General features: G+C 48.4%; 1 protein-coding gene across 1 annotated transcript; it reads left to right on the top strand.

The window, feature by feature from the left end:
• Positions 1–610: 610 nt before the first annotated feature.
• Ttll1 (tubulin tyrosine ligase like 1) lies at positions 611–19,513 on the top strand. Its single transcript, XM_035440796.1, has 9 exons — positions 611–723; positions 3,069–3,277; positions 5,214–5,394; positions 7,620–7,754; positions 8,117–8,225; positions 9,577–9,720; positions 11,395–11,481; positions 14,212–14,375; positions 19,384–19,513. The coding sequence occupies exons 1-9, from the start codon at positions 611–613 to the stop codon at positions 19,511–19,513; spliced, it is 1,272 nt and encodes a 423-aa protein (XP_035296687.1).
• The last annotated feature ends 944 nt before the right edge of the window (positions 19,514–20,457 follow it).

The following is a 20,457-nucleotide window of genomic DNA, read 5'->3' as shown; positions in this document are numbered from 1 at the left end:
TTTCTTTCTTTCTATTTTTTTTTAAGAGCATGGTTAGAATGAATGAGGTAAAGGAGAAGCAAGGAGCTAGGCAGTGTGGGACAGGGAATGAAGATGCCCAGAGCAGGATGGATGTGCAAACCCTTGTTACTTCATCAGAGGTTCACTTAGGAGTGTGCTTCCCAGAACAGCCTTCCTCACCTGCTCTGAACAGAGCCCCTCCCACCCTTGTAGCCCTTCATGGTTCCCAACACAGGTGCCATTGGATGCTTGTGTGTGGCTGTTAAACTTGCCCCCTTAGACCTGGTTGGCGTGGGGGCAGGAGGATTTATGGAGGGGTGGAGGCCTGTCTGTCTGTGGGATGTTTGGCCAGTGTCCCCCACCCCTCACACTAGATGCCTGAATCATCTTCTCCTTTCCCATATGTGTTATCCAGGATCTCTCTAGACATCACCAGAAGTCCCTAGGGCTGGGTTAGCCCAGTCTGGAAACACCCATGTGAGCCTGAGTGTGTGTGTGTGTGGGGGAGTTGTATGTTTACGTTGTATGGTGATTAGAGCATCCCTTTGGTCTGGAAGGACATTGGCTGGTGAAGTTTCCAAGTGTAAGGACTTGGGTCTCTTCCAGGGTCATGGCAGGAAGGGTGAAGTGGGTCACTGACATTGAGAAGTCGGTGCTGATCAACAACTTTGAGAAGAGAGGATGGATCCAAGTGACAGAAAATGAAGATTGGAACTTTTACTGGTGAGAGTAAAAAGCTGTGTTTAGTGTCTGTCTGTCTGTCTTTCTTTCTTTCTTTCTTTCTTTCTTTCTTTCTTTCTTTCTTTCTTTCTTTCTTTCGAATAAGCTTGAGTTTTCCAAATGTATTGTCAGTTGAGCCTGTTGAGGCATCTCCACCTTTTGTGTTTCTGTGTAAATAACCTGAGCTCGGTGCTTGGAACCAGTTAACTAAGGAGCTTCTGAGGCACTGGCCGGGCCAGGGACCGGTGACTCTCAGAGACCTTGCTGATGTAAGAAGCTTGTGCTGGGAGCTCCCTCCAGGGTTTGTCCTCTGCAGCTTTGTCCAGCAGGACCAGGTTGTTGGGCTTGGCCTACACTTTGGACCACTTCATTGAGACCTCTCCACCAGGTGTTATATTTGCTGGGTCTTTGTTTTCTCTTGGCCAACTATCTGCCATCTTTTTTTTTTTTTTTTTTTTTTTGACCTCTGGGTGGCATGGAGAAACCCGGAGCCCAGTTTTCTCTCTCTCTGCCCATGCTGTGGCTCACATGTCAGCCCTCAGCCACTGTTCCGAACCCCAGGCCTGCCTGCCTGTTGCAGTGCTCTCCACTTTGGTGGTCATAGACTCTACCCCTCTGGGTTAGAGTCCCACATTAAATGATCTGTCTTATAAGTTGCCTTGGTCACTCAGCAAGCACTTTACCCACCGAGCTCTGGGAGAGAGGGCTGAACTGAACAGTGACTTGAAGCTGGGTTGGCAGGTGCCCCTTGAGGTCATTGATTAGACCTAACGTGTCAGTGGAGGTCACTGAATGCCTTCCTTGTTCAGGTAAGGAGTGTTCAGAGTTCTTTTTATTTTACCCTTTAGGGAGAAGGGGTTAGGGAATCTCATTATTTTACCCAGGCTAGTCTTTAACTTCTGGGTTCATCCAGTTGTACCTCAGCCTCCAGATAGCTGCGACAACAGGTATGTATGACCACAAAAGGCTTTAGAACTGTTTTGTTTTTTCAAGACAGGGTTTCTCTGTAGCCCTGGCTGTCCTAGAACTCTCTCTGTAGACTAGTCTGTCCTCAAACTCACAGATATCCACCTGCCTCTGCCTCTCAAGTGATGAGATTAAAGGCGTGAGCCACCACCACCTGGCCACACCTGGCTTCTTATATAGATGCTGAGGATCCAAACTCAGGCTCTCATCATTTTCACGAGTGCTTATACACCCAGATATTTTTGTGAATAAAATGAATAAATAAAGGATCCCCTAACTGCTAGAGAATGTTAAGTGGAAATATTTTAGGCAAAGTGAAACCGTGTCTGGGAATTTTTTCCAAAGAAGCTCACACTATGGGGAATAAGTTGGAGTTCAGGCCCCGTGCTGTCAGCCATGGAAACTGAGCCCTGGGGTTCTATGGTTCTATGTGGCTGAGCTTTCCCATGATGAGACAAAAGAGACCCACCACTGTTCAGTCATCATGGAGTGGAGACTGGGTAGCTCTTTCGGCTTGTTCTGTGGGGTGGGCAGTGTTGAGGACAGAGTCCCAGAGGGAGGCCTGTGTCAAGCTGCCTTGTCTTTCTGTTCAGTGGTTCCCTCAAAGGTGCCAACCAACCTTACTTCCTTCATTCATCTTCCCGATCCCCTGAGCTTGATGGGGACAGTGGTTTTGGTAGAAGGCACCCATTTCTAGGCTGGGGACAGAGCTCAGAGGTAGGACACTTGCTGGGATGTACAATACCAGGGTTCAATTCCCAGCAGTGTGAAATAGAATAAGAAGGATTTTGTCTGACTGTCCCCTTGAGCCCTCCCTGTGGGAATCCAAGAATAAGATATGCTGACTTGGGACCTAGAGTCGCCATGCTGATTTTAGTGTTTGAATGCTTTTTCTGAATTTGGATAAAAATTTGTTTCCTGAGATTAGCTTCTGAAAGAGTCTGTCCCACCTTGTCTGTCCACTGTGTTAAAATAGCCTGATAGGGTTGAAGAGGTGGCTCACGATTAAGAGATCTTCCAGAGGACCTGGGTTTGATTCCCAGCACCCATATGGCAACTCACAACCACCTGAAACTCCAGTTCCGGAGGATCCAGTGCCTCTTCTGATATCTGAGCACACAGCATGTGCATACATGAGCCTGGCACCAGCCAGTGAGCAGTGAATGGGCTTTACATGGGACATGCAAATGTCAAGGCATGGGGTCAAAGCCTCCCTGTCCTTCAGCCTGGCCACAGCCCATCCCTGAGTACACATTCCATGCTGCAGCCTCGGGGTATGCCGGTAACCAATTAGAACTCCTGGAGACAGGCAGAGCTGTGAGCAGGCATGTTCTTGGGTGACACGGCTCTGAGCCCCTATCCCTTCTGTGCCTCTGTTTCAGGATGAGTGTGCAAACCATTCGCAATGTGTTCAGCGTGGAAACTGGGTACCGTCTCTCAGATGACCAGATTGTCAACCACTTCCCCAACCACTATGAACTGACCCGCAAGGACCTGATGGTGAAGAACATTAAAAGATACAGGAAGGAACTGGAGAAAGAAGGAAGTCCTCTGGCAGAAAAAGATGAGAATGGAAAATACCTCTATCTGGGTTGGTGCCTTCCTGCTTGCCCTGGGTCCTGAGTCAGTTTCTGAGTGGCTTTTAGTGAGAGTTTCTGTTTCCATGATAGATATCATGACCAGGGGCTGGAGAGATGGCTCTGGCTAAGAGCATGTCCTGCTCTTCTAGAGGTTCTGAGTTTGATTCCCAGCACCCATGCCAGGTGACTCATAACAACCTGTAACTCCAGCTTCAGGGAATCTGAGGCCTCTGGCCTCCTTAAACACTTGAATCCATGTGCATATACCACTGTGACGCACATATACATACACATAATTAAAAAGTAAATACATAATTTTTTAAATATTTTTGGTTGTGAGCCTAGCCTTTATTTAAAAAAAAAAAAAAAAAAAAAAGAGCTTGTGACTGTAAGCGTCTTAGGGAGGTGAGGATGTGTTTCAGTTTACAACTCTTGAATCATAATGCATTATTGAGGGAAGTCAGGACAAGAACTCAAGGCAGGAACTGAAGCAGAGGCCATGGAGGAGTACTGCTTACTGGCTTGCTTCCCATGGTTTGCTCAGCCTGCTTTCTTATATGATCCAGGACCACCTGTCCTGGAATGGCACTGCCTACAGTGGGCTGGGCCATTCCACATCTACCATTAATCAAGAAAATGCCCTACGGACTTGCCTACACGCTAATCTAATGGAAACATTTTTCTTAAGATTTCCTCTTCCAGCAGGGGCGATGGTGGCACATGACTTTAATCCCAGTACTCAGGAGGCAGAGGGAGGAGGATCTCTGTGAGTTCGAGGTCACCCTGGTCACAGAGCTAGTTTTAAGATAACCAGGGCTACATAGAGAAACCCTGTCTTGAAAAAAAACAGCAAACAAGCAAACAAAAGAGATTTTTCTCTTCCATGGAGAGATGACTCAGTGGCTAAGAGCACTGACTGCTCTTCCAGAGGACCTGGGTTCAATTCCCAGCACCAGCATAGTAGCTCACACTGTCTGTAACTCTAAGATCTGACACTCTCACACAGACATACATGCAGGCAAAAAACCAATGCATATAAAATAAATAATAAATTAAGAACAAAGAAGATTTTTCTCTTCCCAGATATGTCTAGGTTTATATCAAGTTGATAAAAAAAAAAAACTAAGCAATACACTGAGTTAATCATTTCATGAACACAAGGCACTGAGGCACTGGTGGCTGGCTTTACCAGGTGAATGGGTTGTGGTGGGTTCTGTGGGCATCTGTTTTACCTTTGGTGTGTCTCCTGGTGTGTGGGCAGGGTTGAGCTTGGTTTGGACTCTTGAGTTTCTGTGACTGTGGAGTTACTGAGAGACAAACTTAGTATGGACAAGGGTGTGCCCAGTGCTACTACTCTCTCTTGAGCCACACGTGTGTGTCCCTGGTCTACCTAGGGATCAGAGCTAGTTTCTTGGCAGTTCAGGATCTCATACCAGAGCAGAGTGAAACAAATTATTTGAGAATATGTATGGGTGTTTTGTTTGCATGTATGTCTGTGTACCACCTGTGTGCAGTATCCATGGAGACCAGAAGAGGGCATTGGACCACCTGGAACTGGAGTTACAGATGGTTGTGAGTCACTATGTGGATGCCGGGAACAGAACCCATGTCCTCTAGCCAGTGCTCTTAATTACTGAGCCATCTTTCCAGGCCCTGGGCAGAACTTTGTCATCAACTTCCCCGGCCTGTTTCCCCACCTGCTAGGTGGGAATGGTAGCTGCCTAGCAGACAGCTTGCTTGGAGTTTAAGTGATGTATGTCTGCAAAGGTCCATGCACACAGCTCATCAGGGTTCCTTCTTAGTATACATAGGAACAGGACAGCAGCAGTCCTGTCATGTAAGTTCATGGTTGAAGTAAAGTGCTAAGGAGCCCTGAACCGTGGTGATGTTTTCTTGCCCCTAGCCCCAGGCAGGCAGCTGCTTATGGAAATGGTGTCTTTACTTCAGACTTTGTCCCGGTCACCTACATGCTCCCTGCTGACTACAACCTGTTTGTGGAGGAGTTCCGGAAGAGTCCATCCAGCACCTGGATCATGAAGCCTTGTGGCAAAGCCCAGGGAAAGGGCATCTTCCTTATCAACAAGCTCTCACAAATCAAAAAGTGGTCCCGGGACAGCAAGACATCCTCGTGAGTTGACAAACCCTGAACTGCACATAAGGTTCTGGTTAGTTGCGTCCTGCCATCCTGTAGCCTCAGTCATCGGCTGGGCATAGCCTTTGCCTGCTTTTCCAGCTGTGCACTTGTTATGTGGTACCCCATCTGGGCTCTGTGGCTGAAGACATGTAATTAACCACAGATTTCCCCATGGTGAGCCATGAGTGGATGTGGAATAGGCCCTAGGCAGTGGCGTTGTAGGCCACTTGGTTCCCAAGCTTGTTGAGGCAGGCACAGTTGTAACAGTGAGGCACAAGCTTTAGAGCTGGGGGCCCAGTCAGTGCCTCTGAGTCTGTGTCTGAGGAAACTGAGAACAGTAACAGCACCTGTCCTGGTGGAGCAGGTTGGCAGGGTAAAGCCCAGGGGAGAGTAGAGAGTGTCCTGCCGTGGGCACTTGAGTGGGCAGCAGGTTGGTTGGCAGGTGGAGTTTAGTTTGCTCCTGGGTTTACCAGCTTTCTTCTGTGTTTGAGGAGTCCTTAGCTGGAGAGCCTAGAACAAGGCCTCAGTACGATAATTTCCCAGGAGTGGTGACTTGCCCATCAGGAGTCCCCCGAGTGGCAGAAAACCCTTCTTGTATAGAGTGTTTCAGTCTGATTACACTTTGCTTCAGGATCCTCCTTGGGTGGGTTCCCAGGGGGCTGTCCTTGCAGTGCTTGCCATAGCTTCTAGCTGAGATACCCTCCATGGTTCTGTTGTCACCCAGGCATCCCAAGAGAGGTGCAGATGCACAGTCTATCATGTGTCAGGGTTCACTCTGGGCCACTGTGACTCTGGACAGTATATGGTGATGTTTCTGCCCATGCAGGGTCACGCAAAGCAACTTCACTAGGCTGATACCCTCTGTCCACCTCCCTTTCCCACTCCCAGCCCATCTTCTGGCAACTCTTCTTGCCGATTGCCTAGTTTTCCCTTTTTCAGAATGTCGTCTGGCTAGAATCACACAGTATGGAGCCTTTTCAGGTTGACTGCTGTCACTTTTAAGGGTCTCCCTAAGCACTTGGCATACATTATATTATGTCGTCTGGCTTGTTCACTCATTTCTTTCTGTCACTGAATAAATGGTTCTGTTATCTGACAGAAGGCTGCTGATTGCTGGCATGTCCTGGCAGCTGTGACTGATGCTGTGTCAGCATTGCTCTTTGGGTGAATGCCAAGAAGTGCATCACCTCACCCAGCTAATGCAGATTTCTAATTTTAATGCCTGACTCAGTTTGATTTCTGTTGCTGTGATAACACACAATGACAAAAAGCAACTGGGGAGGAGCTAATTGATTTTAGCTCTCAATTCCAGGTTACATTGCATCACAGGGAAGTAAAGGAGACGTCACACACACAGTCAAGAGTGGAGAGAAATTAATATATGCATGCCCTCTTGATTACTTGTGCTTAGTAGCTTCTTCACCATGTAGTTCAGGATCCTGCTCACAGTAGACTGTCTTCCCACAGAGAACTGGAGAGATAACTCAGTGGTTAAGAGCCCTTGCTGGTCTTGCAGAGAACCTGGGTTCTCTGGACCAGTGTGGCAGCTAACAACTGTATGCAATAATTATAGTTCGGGGGGAATCTAATACCTCTTCTAACATCCATGGGTACTGCATGCACATGGTGCACAGAAAAAAAAAAAAAAAAAAGACAGTCACCCACAGACATGCTCCCAGGCCAATGTAGAGAATGCCTCATTGAAACTCGTCCCAGATGATTCTAGGATGTGTGAATTTGATAATTAAGGCTAACCAGGGTGGAGAGATGACTCAGCTATTAAAAAACACTGCTGTTTTTCTGGAGGACCCAGGTTTGAGTCCCAGCTACATGACAGCTCACAACTGTAACCCCAGTCCCTCCATGGTACTGCATGCTTGTGGTACACAGATGTACATTCAGACAAAACACCCATACACATTAAATAAATAATTAAAAAAGAAAGCAAACTGCTGGGCAGTGGTGGTGTATGCCTTTAATCCCAGCACTTAGGAGGCAGAGGCAGGTGGATCTCTGTGAGTTCAAGGCCAGCCTGGTCTACAGAGCGAGTTCCAGGACAGGCTCCAAAGCTACCCAGAGAAACTCTGCCTCGAAAAAACAAAACAAAACAAAAGTAAACCATCACAGTGGCCAGCAAGTTATCATTTCTCTTTTTTGCAAGAAGTGCCTTTAATCTTGTATCTTTTACAATCTAATGTGACTTTCTCTGATATATGTAGGTTTGTGTCTCAGTCCACAAAAGAAGCTTATGTGATCTCGCTCTATATCAATAATCCGTTACTGATCGGTGGGAGGAAGTTTGATCTGCGTCTGTATGTCCTGGTGTCCACATACCGCCCACTGCGATGCTACATGTAAGAGTCTGTTCCTGCTTCATAGTGTTACTTCAAGGCTTAATGACTAGTGACATGGGGGATTCACAGCACCTGGCTCAGGGTGGGTAGGTATTGTTTAAGAGCAGTTGACTCGGAAGCTACTGTAAATCTTACAAATAAGAACACCGCTGCTGTTTTGGACATTTGAAGCAAGTGGAGTGTGGTGTGCACACCTGTAATCCCAGCACTCAGTAGGTAGAGATGGGAAGTTTACGAGTTTGAGATCAGCCTGGGCTACATAGTGAAACCAAAAGCAATGGAAGCTAACAGCCCCTCTTCTCTTGAGTGGACTGGCATATTTTCTTTCTGTGTTCTGTGCCTCAGTCTGAGTTCCCTCCCAGGTACAAGCTTGGCTTCTGCCGTTTCTGCACAGTAAAGTACACCCCGAGCACCAGCGAGCTGGACAACATGTTCGTCCACCTTACCAATGTAGCCATCCAGAAGCACGGGGTGAGTGGCTCTTCTTTGGGCACAGGAAGTAAGATGGCTTTGGGGGATTTTCTCTCCTATATATTTGCAAGAGGGGACCAGGCTAGTTCTAGGAGAGCCATTCACAACCTAGTGGCCCAGACATTGAAGGGATTCAAAGTAGCAGGTATGATTGTCCAGGTACATTACTTGAGTGCCTGCTTAGGGTTGGAATAGAGGTGAGGGTACTTAGAGAAACAAAAGTGTAAGTTCAGGCTGGGCGTTGGTGGTGCAGGCCTTTAATCCCAGCACTCGGGAGGCAGAGGCAGGTGGATCTCTGTGAGTTTGAGGCCAGCCTGGTCTCCAGAGAGAGTGCCAGGATAGGCTCCAAAGCTATACAGAGAAAACGTCTTGAAACCCCCCCCCCCCAAAAAAAGAAGAGTATAAGTTCAGGCCCCATCTTTCTGCTTCTGTGATCTCGGACAAGTCAGCTCCATGCTGGAGGCCCCTTTAGTAAAAGAAGGGGATCTTGACCTGAGATGGGTGATGTCCTGATAAACCTGTTGGTTGTTGTGCTGAAATTGGCCTGACGGCCTGGTACACTGGTGCATGTTGGGTAAGCCCTCTACCACTGATCTATATTCCCAGCCTCCTAGCCTCTTCTTACTTTTTACTTTGAGACAATATATCATTAAGTTACTCAGGTAAATTTTGAACTCATGCTATAGCCAAGGCTACAGCTATATTATTATTATTATCATTATTATTATTATTATTATTATTATTATTATTATTATTATTATTATTATTTCTTTTGTTTGTTTGTTTGGTTGGTTGGTTTTTCAAGACAGGGTTTCTCTGTATAGTCTTGGCTGTCCTGGAACTCATGGAGATGTGCCTGCCTCTGCCTCCAGAGTGCCAGGATTACAGGAGTGCACCACCATGCCCAGCCCTCTTTGTTTCATTTATTTTTAGACTGACTTTTGCTAAGTAGCCCAGGTTGCCCTCCTGCCTCAGCCTCTCAAATGCTGGAACTGTTAGTCTACACATTTTTCCTAGTGAGGGTTATCATTGATGTGATGAAACAGCATGACCAAAAGCATTAACATAGAACAGCTTCTGGAGAGGGAGAAATGAGTACCTTGTTCTGGATGGGAACCCAGGTGGCACTTCACAGTGTGGGCTGCTGAGTGGAAATAGTTACTTATGAGACTGGTAGGGGGTTGAGCATCTAACAATGTGTGTAGTAAATGGCACAGACCACCCTGGGCAGGGGTCCCCTCTGTCTTGCTTTAGGGTAGCTATTCATACCCAGGAGGCACTTGAGGGTAAGTGGCTGGGTTCCTCCAAGCTGTGTCCTGAAGGTCACTTGCCCTTCTCCCTCCATCACCAGGAGGACTACAACCATATTCATGGTGGCAAGTGGACTGTCAACAACCTGCGACTCTACCTGGAGAGCACTCGAGGCAGGGAGGTGACCAGCAAACTGTTTGACGAAATCCACTGGATCATCGTGCAGTCTCTCAAGGCTGTGGCAGTGAGTGACAGGTTGGGGACAGGGCAAGTGGGCCCCGAAAGCCCAATGGGAGGCCCTGGTCTAACCAGGGGTTCTTAAGAAGTGTTCCACAGCCTGGAGTTCTTCTGTTTGCTCATCCTACCCATGTGTCAGTCAGGGCAGAACAGTTTTGGGAAGGGGTTGGGACCACTTTCTGGTGAGTCTGGTCAGCCTCTGATATGGATGCAGACCCCAAAGCTTCTGCAGAAGAATAGAGTCCCATTGACACCGTCTCTTTTTCCTTTGTCTCTTCCTTTTTATTGAGGGTTGGCCTGGAGAATGTTACTGGGGCGGTGTGGAGCTCACAGAGATCACCTGCCTCTGCCTTTCCACCATCAGCTTTTCTTCGTGGGTATTTTGGCACGAACTGACACTCCTCAGGGCAGGGGTTGCAGTGGCCTTCCCTTCAGGCAGCTTGATGTTGCTGTTTCATGGCTATTTAAGGCTGGAAATAGCCTATTTCTTTGTTCTTAACCTCAGGTCATTGATCTGATTGCTGGATTGCAATTTTCAGGCAGGTGCACTTCTATTTTTGAGTGATAGGAATAAGCAGTGGTGTGCTGGCCCCTGTTTTCAGGACTTGACAGATGGTGTCTCTGGGGTGTCTTTGCTTCCCATATAACTCACAAGAAAATGGGGGACCTGACCCCAGATTGAAGAACAGAGGAAAAGGCTCCTGACCCAAAGCCAGTCTCCTTGTCTCCCATGCCCTCTCTCAGGAGGAACAGGGAGACAGCCAGCCCACCGCTGAGGTCACTTGCAGGACAGAATTCCTCAGCTCACCCTCTTAGGGCAGTTTAGTCTAGCCCGCTACTGAGCTGGCCACTGACAGACCCACCCACTTGTGTGGGACCTGAGTTCACAGGCCTGGAGACATGGGATAATGTTATGTTATCCCCATGGAGATGTGAGAGATGCAGAATTCCCAGGTTGTACCCATCTTCCTTCCCCAGAAGAATCCCTTGTACACATTTGCCTCAGAAGGAGTACTTCTCCTGGCCCTCTGACTGGGTGGTGATCCTCAAGCTTGTGTGTGTACATGGCCAGTACAGGTGTCCACACAGGCCAGAAGCATTGCATCCCCTGAAGCTGGAGTTACAGATGGGTGTGAGCTGCCTGACATGGGTTCCAGGAGCTGAACTAGGGTCCTCTGGAAGAGCAGTAAGTGCTCTTAAGAGCTGAGCCATCTCTCCAACACCCGCTCCTTTGTTCAGTACGCATGGGAACTTTATTTAAGTGAATTAAAAGTTACAGTGGAAATCTAGAAAATGAAAGGAAATAGGTTTATTTTTCTCATTTGAAACAGGTTTATAATCTTATTTTTACCTGGTTTCACAGGCTAGGAGGAATAAGAGGCAGCCTGCTGGGTGTGTGTGTGTGTGTGTGTGTGTGTGTGTGTGTGTGAACGTCAGCATTATGGGAGAGTTCCTCTGTCTTTATCTTTATTTGTTTGTTTTTTGAGACAAGGTTTCTCTCTGTAGCCCTGGCTGTCCTGGCACTCACACTGTAGACCAGGCTGGCCTCGAACTCACGGAGATCCACCTGCCTCTGCCTCTGCCTTTGCCTCTGCCTCTGCCTCCTACGTGCTGGGACTAAAAGTTTGCACCACCACCGCCCAGCAGGATATTGCTTTATAACCTGTTGGTCACTCCACAGCCTGTGATGAACAATGACAAGCACTGTTTTGAATGCTATGGCTACGACATCATCATTGACGACAAGCTGAAGCCCTGGCTGATTGAGGTAACTCACAACACTGCCACCTTGGCTGGCAGTGCCATGGGGGAAGGGAACATTCTTACTGTTCTACAGTGTGTGTTAAGGCATAATTTGGAAGTGAATCCATCTGCCTGTTGAAGAGGGTGTCGTGGTGGCAGACCTAGAAAGGATGGGATGGACACTTCCTGCCACAAAGCAGGGCTTTTTCCTGGCCACAGCCACTGTACCAGTTACTTTTCTCAGCACTGTGATCAAATACCTGACAAACAACTTCAGGGGAGCTTTTGTTGTTGCTTTTTCAGGGGAGTTTTATTTGGTATGTGCGTGATTTGAGCATACGATCCGTCATGGTGGGTAAGCATGGTTGGGGGTGTGTGTAAAGCAGCCAGTCACATATGCTCAGAGTTGAAGCAGAGTGAGATGAACACTGGTACTCCACTGGCTTCCTTTTTTCCTTCAGCCGAGGGCCCCCTTCATAGGAGGGTGCTACCCGAATTCAGGGTGGGTCTTCCTCTCTGGAAATACCCCCAAAGTCACTCTGAGATGTGTCTCCTAGGTGACTGCAAATCCCATTAGGCTGATGGAGATTAACTATCACAGCCTTTTCAGAGGGGTGGGCACTGGTGCCCTTGTCTGAGGTCACAGTTGCCAGGAGGACAAGGATGGAAGATGCCCTAAGCATGCAGGAGCCCACATTGTGTCGTTTCACTCTGAGTGTCACTCTGGACACCTGCCCTTTCAACAAGCTCATTTGGAGACAGACAGCTCAGGCCCTTCAGTTCCATTTCATGCCAGAAAGTCTAGGATTCTTGGCTTGTTATTTTGTTTTTGTTAGTTTGTTTGTTTTGTTTTGTTTTTTCAAGACAGGGTTTCTATGTGTCTTTGGAGGCTGTCCTAGAACTAGCTCTTGTAGACCAGGCTGGTCTCGAATTCAGAGACCTGCCTGCCTCTGCCTCCTGAGTGCTGGGATTAAAGGCATGCACCACCACTGCCCGGCTAGCCTAGGATTCTTTAAGTGCAAAGAGTAGAGCTTGGCCCCCTACAGGGAAAGTCAGAGGGAACCTCAGTGAGGAGCTTGTGGTAATCAAGTTATCTAGAGCAAGCTGGCTCCATAATGGGAACCTGCTGATGCTGCTGGAGTCAGGGGCCAGGGGGAGATGTAATATTTCCGCCCTCCCTCCCTACCCCATCACTTCCTTTTTGTCTTTTGAGAATGTGGTCTTTCGTAGCTGGTTTTTGAAATTACGCTCCTTCTATGTCAGGCTTCTAGGTATTGGGGTTAGAGGTGGTGGCTTACTGCACCTTAAATACAGTAACTTGAATGGAAGTCACACTTCCCTTGATGAACTATGATCCTAGTTATAGCTATTATTTCTCTCTCTCTCTCTCTCTCTCTCTCTCTCTCTCTCTCTCTCTCTGTCTGTCTCTCTCTCTTAAAGATTTGTTTTATTTTTAATTATGTGTATGCATGTCTCTGGTGGGGGTTTGATGGTGGGCTGGTTATGTGCACATGAATGCAGGTACCTTTGGAGGCCAGAAGAGGGCATCAGATTCCCCTGGAGCTGGAGTTACTAGGCAATTGTGATCCTGTCTTTAACATTATTTATAGTTCACCTAACAACCAGTAGAAGCAGATAACATGATGCTTCTGTCCTAGTTTGCTTCTCTGTTGTTGTAATATGCTGGGCTTTGGTAGCACACACCTTTAATCCCAGCACTCGGGAGGCAGAGGCAAAGGCAGAGGCAGAGGCAGGCAGATCTCTGAGTTTGAGGCCAACCTAGTTTACAGAGTGAGTTCAAGGACGCTCAGGACACAGAGAAACCCTGTCTTGGGGGTGTGGGGAAAGCAACTTGGGAGGAGGCTGGAGAGATTGCTCAGTGGTCAGAGCACTGGCTGCTCTTCCAGAGGACCTGGGTTCATTTCCCAGCATCTACATGGTGGCTCACAACCATCTGTAACTCTAGTTCCAGGGCATCCAACACCCTCTTCTGGCCTCCATGGGCACCACACACAGGTGGTACACAAACATAAATGTAGGCAAAACACCCATACACAAAACATAAATATATCTTAAAAAAAAAAAAAAGTAGACAACTTTGGGGAGGAAAGGGTTTACTTGGCTTACAGGCTGTGGTCTGTCATCCAGGAAAGCCAAGGCAGGAACTGGAGTAGAGGCCATGGAGGAACACCGATTGCTGGCTTTGCTTCCCTGGCTTACTCAACTATCTTTCTTATCCAGCTCAGACCTACCTGCCCAGGGACTGCACTGCCCACCCTGGGCTGGGCTCTCCTACATAAACAGGCTCTGAAGAAAATGCTTCACAGGGCCAACAAGAAGGCTCAGTGGGTGCTCCCACACTCACTGTCAAGCCTGACAACCTGAGTTTGATTTCCAGGTGCACAGCACCAACTCCCACAAGTTTCCCATTGACCACCACACGTGCACTGTAGCACGTGTGTGCCCACACAAATACACATGCAGCACACACAAAAATAAGTAAATGTGTAAAGAAAAAATTATAAAGAGAAGAAAATGCCTCACAGACCCATTTGACCTGAGCAGTTCTTCAGGCCACTCTGGGGTGTGTCAGGCTGACAGCTAACTGACAGCTTTCTATGTGAGGTGCTTGGCAGGTGTGAGATGTCTATTTAAATGATAAATGCCTGGAGCACATGGCCCATGCTGGCTCCTGAACCTTTCATTCCAGAGGAGGAAGTGCCACAGTGAAGGGTGTATGTTTTTCTTCTTGTAGGTTAATGCGTCCCCATCTCTCACCTCCAGCACCGCCAATGATCGAATTCTTAAGTACAACCTGATTAATGACACCCTCAACATCGCGGTCCCCAATGGTGAGATTCCTGACTGCAAATGGAACAAGTCTCCACCCAAGGAAGTTCTTGGCAACTATGAAATCCTGTAAGTCTGTGTGTGGCTCTGCAGGAGACATGTGTTCTAGTTGGAGACATGCTGAGGTGCCCTTTGACTATTCTGGTTGTGGGGGGCTCACTTTTCTTGGGCAGCATGTCTATGGATGCTATGAGGACTGTTGATGAGACAGAAAAGTGGTTTGGGTCTGTTGTATGTAGCAGATACCTACCAGGCATCCACCACATGCCAGGCGCTGGGCCAGGTGTGAGCCCCACCGCTTGGCACCTGTGCAGGTTGCTGAGGTGCTAGGGGCAGGATGCCCACAGCACGGGACTCCTCTCCTAGCTCCACCTGTGTTGGTTTGTGACAGTGAGATGCTTAGTGTAACTCTGTGGGCCTCAGTCCGAACCCCTTAGGAGGTGGGGAAGGAAAAAGCAGTTCTTATGGCTCACCTCTCAGGGCTTCCCATGTTCTAGGATCTCCGGCCAGTGCTGTAGGAACTCTATCCTTTAACCTGCGCCTTGTGAACAGAGTGGTAGCTTGGGCTTGGCTCTGTCAGATCAGAAACAAATGGACCTATTGGGAGTTAAGGGGTGGTGTGTATATAAAGTGATGGATCAGGAGGACAATGGTTGACCAAAGTATAGTCTGTTCATACTATGGGATGCTAGTTGGCCATTAAAGAGATTGGCCTAGTGCTGTGTATACTCTGGCCTAGGAGGTTGAGTGAGAAAAGTAAGTTGCAGGAAAGGGTATTGATACAGTCCCCTAAGAGGGACGTAACCTCCACAGCCCTTGCCTGTGCATAAGCAGTTTTTGTTTATTTTGGTTTGCTTTTTGAGATACCGTCTCACTATGTAGATCAGGTTGGCCTTGAATTTGTAGAAATCCCCCTGCCTCTGCCTTTTAAGTACTGGCATTAAAGGTGTGTACCACTTCATCTAATCTTGCACATAAGCATTTAATTTAAAAATTAATGGCACACACCTTAGGAGGCAGAGGCAGGCTTCTGTTTGAGGCCAACCTTGTCTACAGAATGAGTTCCAGGACAGTCAGGACTGACTACACAGTGAAACCTTGTATTGAAAAACCAAAACCAGCAACAACAAAAAGTTTAAGCATGAAGGGGACATTAAGTGAAGTACATTCTCGCACACAGATTTCAGGTGCACCACTGGTGGAGGAGCTGAACATAGGCCTGCACTCTGGAGTCCCTGCGTAATCATCTCCCACCTTTCTGTGTACAGTTGCAGAAGCTGGGATGGAGGGGTAGGTAGAAGGAAGCTCAGAAGGGAAGTGAGTGGAGCTTTCGAACTTAAAGGGTAGTAGTTTTGGCCCCCAAAGTAACCACTCAGTGTGGCTGATTGTCCTCTGGAGGTCAGCAGCCTGGGATAGGGACAGCAGCCGGATCAAAAGGGACCAGAGGTGGGAGCTGGCAAGGAAGGCAAGAGGATAACGGGCTGCTGGTGCTGAGAGAGCAGATGGCATTGTGGTGGGGATCCAGGCTGAGGCAGTTAGGCACTGGGCAGGTGAGCTCAGGAAATGTCAGAGACTGAGGGATGGTGCATGAGCTACAAGGGATGCAGGCACTGACCAGGGCTTGGTATTATAAGGCGATGGCATGGAGATGGATGGATGTCAAGGTCATCAGAAGTCAGAGAACTGGCCATGGCCAAGCGGATCGACAGCAAGACCCTGAAGGACTAAAGTTGATACATAAGGGAGGGGCCAGAGAGGATTTCTGCTGACCTGCCTTGGAAGAGGCTGAGAGGGCCTAGAGATCAAGCCTCTCCAGACCCAGGGGTCTTAGAGAGAGGAAAGAGTTCTCACTCCACAGGGCTCCAGGGAGAGCCAGGCTTCTTACACAGCAGGAGGTGAAGGAGATGGTAAAAGGCTAGTAGAGGGCACAGCCTTTGGGGATGGGCCCTGTTCTGAGCCACTTGGGGTTGGTAGCGACCCATGTCAGCTACAATGGGAACCTTTGGGTTCAGTCCTGATGGGGAGCCTTGCTAGAACCGTGAGGGTCTTGGTGGGTCCCTCTTTAGTGTAATAGGATGTGGCAAGGCGGGTGGCCCAGTGGGAGTTTGTGGGGCTCTCTATTTGCAGAGCAGGCCATATGCTCATCTTCAGGTTAAGAAGGAGAGGCCATAACCTCACCCCTGGTCCCGAGCCTTCCCCTCATACTCCCTTAAGGGAACAGAAGGCTTTGGGCTGGAACTGGCAGCTGGAAGGTCTTTCCCTCATGTCTCAATGCCCCTGATGCTTTCGATCCCTCCAGGTTGGGTCCCAGTTGCAGCGGTTGGGAGTTGCTGCTGTGGGGTGGGTGGTGCTTACATCCCTGGAGGTGCTGTCCTGTCCCTGAACACAGCCAGGAGTACTGCATTTCATCCACGCTCATAGCATCCCTACAGAGTATACCAGTGTGGAGAGAAGGAGGCTGACAAGTGCAGCTCTTATGCTCAAGGTCACACTGCCCAGAAATGGCGCTCTCACCACCAACGCCATGTTGTCCCTGTGACCTTGGTGTTCTCATCACAAGGCCAGCCTTGTTCATCTTGGCTCAATTAACTCTTGGCCTTTTTGAAAAAAAATGCAGTTCCAAACTCAGTGCCTAGATCCCACTGTCAGAACCCGGAAGGGAAACTGTTCCAATAGGAAGAGCCCTTAGGAGTGCCCTTTCGGCTGTCTACATTAGCTGCCTAACAGGCAAGATGCTCTCCCAGAACTGAACAGTCCACTGCCAGCTGCCTGCCACATGCTCCTCTTTGTTTAGTTTTCAAGCTGCACAGAGCCACACGGAAGCTGTATGTGTGTGTGTGTGTATGCCCCTCCCCATCTGGAGCTAGTACCAGGGCAACCCCAAGCCTGACAGGCAACATCATTCCTTCCTCAGAAGCACAGTACAGAGACACAGATGACTCCTGGAGGCAGGGCCCACATTGCTCCTTAGCAGAAGAAGCTCGTGCCTTGAGGAAGTTCTCTAAGTAGCTCTCTTCTATTGGAGGCGCTGGCTGTGCCTTCATAGTCAGGCTAATGCTGAGGCATATCTATTGCATTTGCCTAAATTGTTCTAGTATTAATAAAAACTCAGGACTCAGAAACTGAGAAGAAAAAAAAAACAAAACCCTGATAAATCCAAGGAACAGTGGAGGGATGATCAGCTGACCCTACTTTCCACGTTTTTCTGATTCCCCAAACCCTGGAAATCCCCTCAGCCCCTCCTTTCTCTCTTCCTGTCGTTCTCTATTCAACTTCCTCAACCCTCTAACATCTCTGTGGCTAATCCTGGCCAGTCAATCACTGACTCCGTCTTTGATTCAATGTGGCTTTATTGGCACAGTGGGGTAGCAGTGCCAACAATTCTCCTGCAACACACACATCCATGTGATGATGCAGTTGTGACAGTCCACACCAGTGCCAGGCATAGCCTTGGTTGAGAGGAAAGCTGTCAGCAGGTTAACTCTGGCACACCCTGTGTGTCAGTCTCTTTGCCACCATAGGCACCATTCAGAGAGTGTTCGTCTACCAGAGGAGTCCCTAACACAGACCTGACACCACCCACAGAGTCTGGCTCTGGACCAGCACAGAAGTCAGGAAAATTCAGCTTCTGCAACAGCAAAGCATCTTGGTACTTGTTTGCTTAGTGCAAATGTCTGCATGTAACTCAGGATTCTCAGGCAAAATAGCAGCAAGCTAATACCTAAGAAAACACTTTTACTTTTTGGTTTTTCAAAACAGTTTCTCTTAGCCGGGCATTGGTGGCGCACGCCTTTAATCCCAGCACTCCGGAGGCAGAGGCAGGCAGATCTCTGTGTGTTGGAGGCCAGCCTGGTCTACAGAGCGAGTTCCAGGACAGGCTCCAAGCCTACAGAGAAACCCTGTTTCAAAAAACAAAGCAAAACAAAAAGCCAGTTTCTTTTGATACCTGCCTCTGCCTCCTGAGTTCTGGGATAAAGGTGTACACCACCACTGCCTGGCTAGAAAGCACTTTAAAATGACCAGAAAGAAGTCAGACATGACAGCGAGTGCCTTTAATCCCAACACTCAGGAGGCAGAGGCAGGTGGATCTCTGTAAGTTTGAGGTCAGTCTAGTCTACATGGCGAGTTCCATGACAGCCAGGGCTACCTAGTGAGACTCTGTCAAAAAAAAAAAAAAAAAAAAAAAAAAAAGACCCGAGGGCTAGCAAGATGGCTCAGCAGATGTCTTAGGGTTTCTAGTACTATGAAGAGACACCATGACCATGGCCACTTTTTTCCCCCCTCTGTGTAGCTTTGGAACCTATCCTGGCACTCGCTCTGGAGACCAGGCTGGTTCTTAGATTGGGAATCAGGAGGCCCAGTGTTAACCCTACCTCTGCCACATCAGAATTTGGAGCCAGGGGTGTTAGGAAGTCCTGGTGAGGAGAGGCAATCTTTTCTGGATAACATGTTTCACCACTCTCAGGAGCCTAAAAGAAGGAGCCCTGGTAATGGGCACCAAGTCTATATCCGGTTCTTCAGATGTGACAGATGTCCAGCCTGTTCCTCAGCACTGCTCAGGGCCGAGGTACACACATCAACTGGAAAACAGTAGCAGAACACTGACATCATGATGGAGGAGTCCCAGCCCAACCCAGCCCTTTCTGGCAGTCTGTTGACACTGGTTCCCTGTCTGAAATGGGATTAGGCCCTCCGCCACAGGGTATGTGGAGTGTTTGCAGGCAGGCGCTCTCTCCCTCCCTACCCTGGGCTGGCTTACTAGTTTCTCATTCACAACTCCTCTGAGGTTAGTGCCATATTCTGCCTAAAGATCTGGGAAAATGACATCTGCCCAGGATGGACAGACTGTTCACGATGGCAGTTTAACTGGTTTCTCTTAGGGGCTCTGTGGTCTTGTGTTGTATTCAGTGGAGTCCCTTGTAGGCTGTGGGCTGGAGAGGGGAGGGGCTTGGCCATAATCTGGAGCTAGTTGGCTCTTTCTGGTAATATGTTTGTTCTGCAGCAGCCTAGTGGGTACTCTATGTCTCCACCAACCCTGAACAAGACCTCCTGGTGATTCTCCAGTGATCTATTTCAGGTACGACGAGGAGCTGGCCCAGGGTGACGGGGCTGAGAGAGAGCTCAGAAGCCGCCCAGGCCAGCCAGTGGGGCCCAGAGCAGGCCGCTCAAGAGACTCAGGGAGAAATGTTCTCACAACTTGGAAGTGACCAGCAGTGGGAAGAAAGATCCCCAGCCTCCCCCTCAGTTGTTCCATCAGTCTCTGTTCAACATATATTTTGGAATTTCCTTTTTTCTAGAGTGCTTTCCTGAGCCCTGGTAAATAAAGATGCTCTACAAGGTGGAGGAGTCCATGCCATCACATACGCTCATGAAAATGACAGTGCCAGTGTGTGATATAACATCATTTTTTAAAGATTCATTTTATTTTTATTTTTTGAGATAGATGTCCCTGGCTGGCCTGGAACTCGTTATATAGACCAGGCTGGCTTAGAACTCTCAGAGAGCCACCTGCCTCTGACTCCCAAGTGCTGGGATTAAAGGTATATGCCACCACATCAAGTTTTGTGTGGTGTGTGTGTGTGTGTGTGTGTGTGTATGTGTGTGTGTACACAGCACCGAAGGAAAACAAAAGAGGGTACCAGATTCCCCAGAGCTGGAGTTACAGGCTATCCAAAGATCCCAAGTCAGTCCTGGGAACCAAACTCTGGTCCTCTGCCCCCCTCTCCATGTGTGTAACATATCCCTCCCCACCCCCCACCCCCCACCCCCTGCCAGACAGGGTTTTCTTTGTAACAGTCCTGACTGTCCTGGAACTTGCCCTGTACACCAGGCTGGCCTTAAGCTCGGAAATCTACCTGCCTCTGTCTCCCCAGTGCTGGGATTAAAGGTGTGCGCCACCATTGTCCTACACGACAGCCTCTTTCTCATAGTCACATCTGACACCTGTGGCCTGGTATGTTAGTCACTACCTGGAATTTATGTTAAAAAGATCCCTGTGCTTAACTGTGTTGGACAATAGATGTCACATCATGTGTGCCTATGTCTCCCTACACATGTATACATGTTTTTAATGTGTCATTGCTAATAAAGTAAATGTCTTCTTCAATGTGTCCAGGGCCATGTAAGGTGAGAGGTAGTCATATAGCAGCCA

Source organism: Cricetulus griseus, chromosome 2 (genome assembly GCF_003668045.3).
Source record: "Cricetulus griseus strain 17A/GY chromosome 2, alternate assembly CriGri-PICRH-1.0, whole genome shotgun sequence".
Classification (NCBI taxonomy): Eukaryota; Metazoa; Chordata; class Mammalia; order Rodentia; family Cricetidae; genus Cricetulus; species Cricetulus griseus.
This window is presented reverse-complemented; position numbering and strand designations above follow the sequence as displayed.